Consider the following 9,842-nt stretch of genomic DNA (forward strand, 5'->3'; position numbering starts at 1 on the left):
ATATATTATCTCTAGTGCTAATTATAATAATGGTATTAGTATTACGTAAATTTTTACCAAATCTTCGGCTAGTCGAGCATAGCCTCTACGACTACACGTGTGTGGAAGTTTTTTTTTTTTTCATCTCCTTAAATTTCTTGCTTTTTGCCTGAAATCATACTCAAACTAAGTATTCAACAAAGGTACAAAGACTAAACCTGTTTTCATACCTTGAATCAAATAAATAAATTTACTCAATAATTATATCACATACCTTAAATTTTGCACTTGTTTTATCTTTGATGAAGTCATTCCAATCATGTATTGAAGAAATGTTATCTGGCTTTTGTTTTTGGCCTTTTAGGTTGGGGATGAACAATTTGATTGACATGTGGGGATAGAATTGGAGTAGTAACAGGTGAAGAATCCCTATTGTTGTGGTCAAATGGTTCAGAAAAATGAGATGTTTCCCTAACCTCTCTCTTTATACCAGGCTTCATGACATTACCTGTATCATCTATTATATTTCTTTTTATGCTCTTTGTTGAATGAGGATCCTCTTCCTCGACCTCCTCGTCTGAGCTACCCGGTTGAGTTAAGTCCATACTGAATGACTTTGCGAATCTCCATGATGTTTTCACCAAGGTGCGATTAGATTGTCGTCATTCAAATGTTTGTGTTGCAGTACGAGGTTTTCTTGATTTCTTACCAACGGTTGGTCCAATATTTTGCTTATCCAAATCCTAAGACATAAAACATTGAGATGATATTATATATATAATATTTTTTTTTTATCTAAATGAACATTTAAAGACAACTTACAGGCCCATTTGACTTTATTGTATTATAATGTGGCAAACTCTTAGATCCAAATGGTTCACAGGAAAAAAAAACACTAGATTGCATAGCAATGGTTAGATTGAGAATAAAGAGAACATTTATATTTATATATTGAATATACATGTAAAATATTTGTAGAGCATTACAAATTGAAATGGTTCACAATGTATATAACTTAGCAATATATTATCCATATTTACAAAGTGATAATCAATCACTATATTCACAAAAAGACCAACCAACATTATACTAAGTGTCCCTAGGCATATGCACTATAAGTGCAAATTTACAGAATGGCCACTAATTCTATGTTATTGTCAATCCACAAAATGGCCACTAATTCTATGTTGGTTTCAATTCTCAAAATGACCACTAATTCTATGTTAGTGCAAATGCCCAAAATGATCGTAAGTTCTAAGTTCTAAGTTATCATAATAAGATTCATTCGCAATCGCATCGTGCATTGTTACGACATTCAAACTCTTCATCAATATGGTCAAGTGCTATGAAAGATCCTTCACCCACAAAGTTTGTGTCAACATTCTCATCATATTTGTCCAATTCATGAAATCCTCTACGAGGTGCTTTCAATAAAACATACCAAGGAGTATTGTCATTTTCTGTTGCATAAAAACTTGTTTAGCTTGTGATGCAAGAATGTATGGCTCACATTCGAATTGACTTTGGTTTTGATATAAATGAACAAGTGTAAATCCATCATCAACTTTAACACCGTTGTGGATTTTAGCCCAATCACACTTAAACAATGGAAGTCGATAGACATAGTAATCTAACAAAATTATTTCGATCAGGACTCCATAATATGTAACCACATCAATTTTTGAAGATCCATCTTCAACACTTGATCCATATACTGTACTTGCATCAATTGAAACACCACTGTTTTGAGTGGACCTTTCTACGCTTTTTATATGGAATAGCTGACCGTTTATAATGTCTCTTGAATATGACATTACAATCTTGCAAGGTCCATTTGTAAGCCATTTCAATATATTTGAGGCTTTTGTGTTACCAACATCTAATGAAATATGTTCCATTTAAAAAAAAAAAACTCTAACGTTAAATGAATTCATGATTGTGATCATTACCATAAGCAAGAATAACATTACCTTCTCTTTCAACCACAGTGGAAATTGTTCTGAGTGAGTCTTCAATAGGAGATTATCATCATTTGCAAGTCCTTTATTCAATAGCATCAATTTCTTCCTATGCATTCTAAAATATTTGATAAATCACTAATTAAAATTCTAATACCTTCTTCAAAAGAAAATGAATAGTCTCCAATTGATACACTACTCACTCTATATATGGTTCCACTGCAGTTGTGTTAAACAAGACATATTGATGTGCTAGGTTGAGCACGTCATCAGATAATGTAATTTCATATCCTTTAGATATAGAACGACCTTCGAGTATGACACCATTGTTAAATTCTTCATTCCGACGTTGTTTGGCATCAAGGCCAATTGAATCTTTAAAACAATTCTTATAAAAAAGAATGCATTCTTCAACTAAATAACGCTTTGCAATACACCCTTCTGGACGTGATTGATTTCTAACATACCCTTTCAAAGTCTTCATGTACCTAAGGATAATCTCATAACAATTATAAGAAACTTAGGATATATAACTAATTGCTACCTATAATATATGATATGATACGCTAAGATACCTTTCAAACGGATACATCCAATGAAGTTGAACCGATCCACATAAACGAACTTCATACCCCAAATGAATGATTAAATGAGTCATGATGTCAAAGAAGGAAGGAGGAAGCACAATGTATCAATTACCTCCTTTTCAGTTTCCAATATACATTCTCGATCAATTACACGTTGGCAAATTTTATTAAAGAATGCACACATTCATGTTATTGAATGTCTTGGACCCTTCAGAAGCATTCCTCTAATGACAACTGGTAGAAGTTATTACATTAACACGTGATAGTCATGAGATTTTAATCCTATTACTTTGCATTCCTCCACTGACACACAGTTCGAAATGCTTGAACTGTAACCATCAGGTAATTTCAACTCATGTAATTGCTTGCAGAACAATTGTTTCTCTAATTTGGACAAAGTGTTTAGAGTTGGAGGAAGGTATATTCGACTCCCGCGTTCTTCTGGGTGTATGTCATGTCATATATTCATGTCTTGCAGATCTTTTCGAGCATTGTATCCATCTTTTGATTTTCCATTAATATCCAACAATGTGCCTATTATGCTCTCGCATACATTTTTCTCAACATGCATGACATCCAAGTTGTGATGTAATACAAGTTCCTACATTAGAGTAAAAAACTTGTCAATACATAAAATAATGTACATCAAAGCCTAGCCAACTAAGGACATTAATGAAAAAAATGTATGTACCTTCCAATATGGTAAGTCAAATAAGATTGATCGTTTCTTCCACATTCCATTCAACTCTTTTTGTCTCTTTCGTGTTTTCTTCTCGAATTTTCCAATACAATTTTGGAAATCTTTAAGTTGGGCATCAATTTCATTTCCATTTGCAATCCTAGAAGCTTGTCGTTGTTTAACTTTGCCATCAAACCATGACTTCTTTCTTCTATACGCATGAGATGAAGGAAAAAAACGTCTATGTCCCGTATACACTAATTTCTTACTATAGTACAACCATTGGGAATGTGTGTGCTCCCCACAAATTGGACATGCCATCTTGCCCTTTGTTGTGCAACTAGCAAGATATCCATAAGTAGGGAAGTCATTGATCGTCCACATAAGCACAACTCTCAAATTGAAGTTTGATTTGCTTACTACGTCATAAATTTCCACTCCATTCCATAAAAATTTCAGGTCATCAATTAATGGTTGCAAATAAATGTCAATATCATTGCCAGGCTGTTTAGGACTAGGAATCAATAATGGTTAGCAGTATATTTTCTTTCGACATGCATAACCAAGGAGGTAGGTTATATGTCACAAGCATAACTGGCCAACAACTATACCTACTACTAAAGTTGAAAATGGGTTGAAACCATCAATTTCAAGACCAAATCTTAAGTTTTGTGGATCGTTTGAAAATTCTGACCACTTTGCATCAATTGAGTCCCATGAAACACAATCGATTGGATGACACATCTTCCTATCACTACTTTTATGGTTCATATACCACATTAGTAATTAAGCTACATCATGCATTTGGAACATTCGTTTCAATCTTGGAATCCATGGAAAATACCTTAACACTTTTGTTGGAACACCATGTTTCATCCGTTTGGTACGCTTATCCACCTTCCATTGAGAATGCCCACGAATTGGACAACTCTCTAAATCTTTATTCTCTTTTGTAAACAAGCAACAATCATTTTCACAAGCATGGATCTTTTCATATCCTAAATCAAATACTTTTAAGAACTTCTTTACTTCATAAGTGGATTTTGGGATAACATTATCAGGGGGTAACATATCGTGCAATAGCTCTAAAAGGCTTGTGAAACTTTTATCGGTCCAATCATTAGTAGTCTTTATCTTATATAAGGATACCACAACTGACATTTTTGTATATTCTGTACAATGAGGATACAAAGAAATGTTTGCGTCTACGATCTTTTGATTGACGTTACTATTTACAAATGATTCATCAATTTTTTTCACTCATGAAAGAAGTACTTGTTGGGTTTTATGTCCTAAAACTCGTGGTTTGTAAATAATAAAACTTATTCTGAAAAATTCAATAAGTTGTTATTGAATATATGTATTGCTTATTAGAACTCCAATAAACCTAAAAGACCCATGACCATTACATGAGTACTTGAACTTTATGTGGAGACATAAAAGTGGATCAGGTTCGAGGAAATAGTCAAAATGATCTTATAATATATGAATAAGATTGGGTGCCTTATTCTGGTAACACTATTAGATGCGGCCTACTCTGTAGTTGTAACAAAGAGTTATAGAGTGTTACAAACAAAGTGATCCTAATTCGTACATATTATGACATGAGAACTGTGAGTGTTCTGTGCAAATGAGTTTGTACAAGATCTGACCATAAAATCAATCATTCTTACTTTATAACGATTTATTGTTTAAGACTGACTATTTCAAAGTGATGACCTAGGTAACTTGACCTTAATCTTGAGCTAACTATGAACTCCTGTTTATTCGAGATTATCCTTAGTTTTGCATAGGCGAGGGTTGGCTCAACAGCGCCGACTCAATAAACCTCCATTTCAGGGGTAAGACCGAGTAGATAGTTGAAGACATAGGGTGTAAGAATGAGTTCACTCCTACCCACTTTTAGGGATAGTAGAGAGGTTGTTCCTTTAAATGCTGACTTTGGGTCTTGAACAAGAGACCCCATCCTCTCATTAGCCTGAGAGAAACTCGGTTTGTTGATTAAATCACAGATCAATTGATTCATAAGAGGATCAGTAGTACTTAAGGAACAAAAGTTAATCTCAGAGGTAAAATAAATATTTGACCCAATCATTATTACGAACAAATTGTGAATGGTTAACGAATGGGGGTTAATCGCTGTAATGAGTTTAGTCAATTAATCTCGTAAGTTGGAGCTCATGATCTGTAGATCCACGAGGTCCCCCTATTAGCTCGTAAATGAATTAGCTTTAGAGTAACGTGATAAGTTAATTTGAAATGTTCAAATTAGAATTAAGAGAATTAGTAATTATATGAGATATAATTACACGTTAAATTAGAATTAAACGAAATAGGAAAATTAATAAATATTTAAATATGATTTAAATATATGAAGGTGAATTTGTGTAAAATTAATTTAATATTTGATATTAAATTAATTAAAATTAACTAAATTATTTAAATAATTATTTATTAATTTTATTAGAAAATTAATTTATGAAATTAATTTTGCAAAATTAATAATATTTTCAATTTTTGAAATCAAATTGATTTTTGAAATTATTTGATAAAAATTGAAAAGTTTGAAAAACAACACAGAATGGAATTATGGATTTTTCCATTAATACCTTCAACTAGCTCACACCAAACCCTAGTTTGACTTCAATAACTAGTTGCATGTCATGCAGTCATCTTCTATGCATGAGAGTCCTGCAATAAATAGAGAATATTAGAATGGAATTAAGGCATGCATCTATAGAGTTTTTGCTGAAAAATTCGAGTTGAAGTTCTTCTTCAAGTGGGTTGTTGCAGTGAATTTTTTTCCAAATTCCCTTCATTCAAGCTTATTTTGAGTTCCACAACTCAATCTAAAGCTCCAAAAGAAAAGTGAGAAAGATCTTGAAGTGGTCCACAGTGAGATTTGGAGAAGTTTATAGCTGAGAATCAAGATTTCAAGAAGTTCTACAAAGATAAGGCTTGAAACCCACTTATTATTGTATGAACATGCTTTAGTTACTACCAAAATTAATGAATTAGAGTGTTTATTGATCTTTGTTGCTTCCACTGCTTGCTAATATACACCAATAATACTACAAAAGGGTTGACCATCAAACATACAATCTATAGGTACTCCTTCACCATGATGGTACCAAATCCTATAAGTTGGATCCATACCTTTGATAATGTTCATAAACAACATTAAAGGTTTGATGATTCATGTTCCTACATGTCTTACATGGACACAAAATCTTGCCTACCAACCCAACATGTTTTCTACTTGTTTGACGAAGTTCCATGCTCCCCTTAAATATTCATTGGTCGCTTTATTAAAAAAATCCGAGTTTCCAATTAATATAAGTAACTATATTAATCTATGATTAATTTTATATTAATTTGATATTCTCTTACCTATTCAAATGAACCCAATCTTTTTCAAACATTCTTCTTCAAGTTATTGCTATAAGAATGCCAAATGTAATTAAACTAATACGTAACAAAGATATGTGTTATTAAACTAAAAGTTATGCATTTATGAGCTAAACTAAACAAAACAAAACAAAAAAAAAAAAAAAGAACCCACTCTAGCATTTAATAATGAAATAATAAATGAAATTATGCTTCTCTTTTAGTTTTGGTAATGAAAGATCTCTACTTTAGCATTTCATCATCCCTTATTCTATTCAAAATATAGTACGCACCGAGACATATTAACGCATGGAAAAAACTCTTTTAATTATCCAATAATTTCTAAGCCTATAACTATTAAAGGTACAAAAGATATTGGTACACATAGAAAAAACCTATATACATTGAAGAGATGGTAGTATAATACTACGAGGGATGGATGTTAAAAATATGAGAACACCAATACAAATATAAGACATAAATTGAGACTAAAAGTAAGCCAAAAAGACAATACAAAATATCGATAAAACTTGAAGTTAATGATTACAAGTTGCTTTGCTTTCAAGCCTCTTGTTTTTTTAATCCAAATATTAAGTTGATGATCTCAGTTTAACAAACAAAAATACTTACTCAAAAAATAAAAGTTTTCTTTTTTGCTTTGAAAAACTACTATGCGTATTGAAACACACAATTAAAAGTCATCAATATTCTTACATTAGACCCTTTTGGCCTTACACTTTTGGAGATAAAACCTTCATTAAAAAAATACAACCACTTTTCACAACTTAAAGTACTTCATTGTGAGCATTGAGAAACTAAATCTATTCAACACTTCAATTATAAAACTTTCAAATTTTCGTTTCCTTATCGTCATTAACTTCGAAAAGGAAACATAGTACATAAAAAAATGCCTACTCTACCATCGATAAAATAATAGCATGTTTTCTCCTCTGAGTTATACCAAGAAGCCCAGATGACAAGATGCAGAAGAAAATCAAATCAAAGGAAACATTTAAAGATCGTTTAAAACAAAATCATAAGGCCAAGCTCCATAATCTTTAGTTAGACTTGTGTACTTTTATTTAAGGAAAAAAAGGTCAAATGTTACATTGTAAAATTTTAGGATAATTCTTGGCTTTGAACAACAAAAATGATTAAACATTTGCATAACGCAATCCATTTTTGGGTTATTTTTTCCAGTCTCATCTCATGATATGTGAAGAGTTGAAAATCAATAATGACCAAACTTATTTGTTATTCAAGCCTCTGATGCATGAACTAACTTAAATTACGACAAGATTCATATACCAATAAATAAATAATGTCACTTGTGAAAAAAATTAAAGGCAAAAGGGGGTAAAAGAAAAGCCATATTATAAAATTAATTAATAGGAGGAAATTACATTACTACCCCTCTCTTTTTTCCCTCACCTTAGGAGGAGTAAACCTATTTGCAGCTGAAGTTTGAATTGGGTGAGGGCTTCACAAAATCTTCAAAACCTAGATAATACACATCTAACGAATGTTGGAGGATAACGATTTGAGATAATACACAATGAGCATCTAGAAGCAATTAGAACATTGAAGGAGTACTTTAAAATCTTGTAAAAATTAACCACAATAACCAATCCAATTATAGAAGCAATTGACACCCCAAGAGACCATGACCAATTTCATTTCTGATCAAAAGCCAAGAACATAATCGATGGAGAAAAAAAGTAAAAGAAAACAAAGGACCATAACTTCACTCTAATAAAGAATAAATGACTAGATTAACGAACCATGGTAAGATTGAGAAGACAACATATTATTGAATTACCTACCCCGCCCATGACAAAGATGAACAAAGTTCAATTGACGGACGTGATAGGTAACTAATTAAAGCAATCAAACAGTGAAGCAGTGAAAAAATCTGCCCAATGTAAGTTTACCCATGTGTTAACTGTAGGAACATCCTATCAAACAAGAATTTGTGCAATGTAAGTTTACCCATGTGCAAGAATTAAGTTTACCCAGCACAAGAGTACAGTTACTCAGTTAGTGAGCGAGCTTTTGCTACAAATATAGTCTCACCCACCCAACTGGTTTGAACTTATGGGTAGAAGGGACAAACCAGAGAGAACGACTTTAGTTCTTAAGGACGTCGAATCCATCTAAACCCAAATCAATGAGACCAAGAAATCTAGAAATTTCTAGTTAAAAAGAAATCAAGAAATTTAATCAACCAACTCTTTACAATCAAACCTAGATAACCTTCTACTCGACATCAATAGGAGGACAGAAGAGGAAAATTGCAACCAAGAGTAAATGAAGAAAAGAAAATAGAAACCTAGCTATTTACCCCATAGATTTCTCGAAATACTAGAAATATTTCTAGAATCAGAATGCTTGAACATGAGATGCTTGAATCAGGATGCTCGAACTTCAGAGAATACGAAGAGGGTGCTGGAATTTCAGAGAACACGCGGAGGCATTGGAGACGATGGGAGACATGGAAATGTGGTAAATTTGGAGAAAGGGCCGAGAGGAGCTGGATTGAGAAGATGATGCAGACGATTGACTTCAGAGGAATGAGAAAACGAAAGAGGGAAAACGACGCAGCTGGGAATTAATTTTTTGTGAGACTGGCCGGAGAACGAAGAGGGAAAACCAAAATAGATTGGCCGGAGAAAACAAGAGAGAACGAAAACGAGAGGGAACGAGAGGGAACGAAAAAGGGGAAACGTGTGGCGCGCAGCTGGGAATTGTGTTTCGGTGTAAAACCTAAAATTAAAAAAAAAAAAATTTAAAAAAAAAAAAAAATCCGCTTACATATACGTTGTGCGCGCGTCTATTTTCCACCCTTTTTTTTTTAATAGCATGTTTATAAGATATGCTATTAAAAGATACATTTATTATAGTGTTTCTAAAAACAATCTCCACCTTTGTAAGCATCCAGAGTTCTTTCTCTCTTTGCTTCACTGAGTTGACTTGAGCTAACCTTTTTCAGGTAATTCGAACTCAAGAAGGCCAAGCATATGCCAAGCTTATTTAATGGAACAGTTTGGTTAGCATATGAACTGCGTTATCCGAGGTATGAATCTTCACTACCTCGACTTTCCCTTTCTCAATCTTTTGTCTGATGAAATGATATTTGATACCAATATGCTTGGTTCTGCTGTGAAACTGCTGATTCTTAGATAGGTATATTGTGCTCTGATTATCACAATAGATTCTGACTTTAGTTTGTGTTATGTCGAAATCGTTTAGTAA

At 32.8% G+C, this 9,842-nt stretch overlaps 1 protein-coding gene across 5 annotated transcripts; it reads right to left on the reverse strand.

Moving 5' to 3' along the window:
* Positions 1-260: 260 nt before the first annotated feature.
* On the reverse strand, positions 261-9,339 carry LOC120070944. 5 transcript variants are annotated; one of them, XR_005480083.1, is made up of 5 exons: positions 8,932-9,339; positions 8,022-8,090; positions 5,813-5,894; positions 3,216-3,543; positions 2,547-3,125 (listed from the first exon to the last, which is right to left on the reverse strand). XR_005480083.1 is itself a non-coding variant. In XM_039022868.1 (2 exons), exons 1-2 carry the CDS (start codon positions 3,585-3,587, stop codon positions 2,982-2,984), a joined length of 516 nt encoding a protein of 171 aa, XP_038878796.1. In that variant the 5' UTR covers positions 3,588-4,547; the 3' UTR covers positions 2,547-2,981. The 5 variants fall into 5 exon arrangements, 1 of the variants encoding a protein (XP_038878796.1); XR_005480084.1 differs by lacking the exon at positions 8,022-8,090; XR_005480081.1 differs by having other exon boundaries at positions 8,022-9,339.
* Positions 9,340-9,842: the final 503 nt, after the last annotated feature.

The sequence above is a fragment of the Benincasa hispida genome, chromosome 2 (genome assembly GCF_009727055.1).
Source record: "Benincasa hispida cultivar B227 chromosome 2, ASM972705v1, whole genome shotgun sequence".
Classification (NCBI taxonomy): Eukaryota; Viridiplantae; Streptophyta; class Magnoliopsida; order Cucurbitales; family Cucurbitaceae; genus Benincasa; species Benincasa hispida.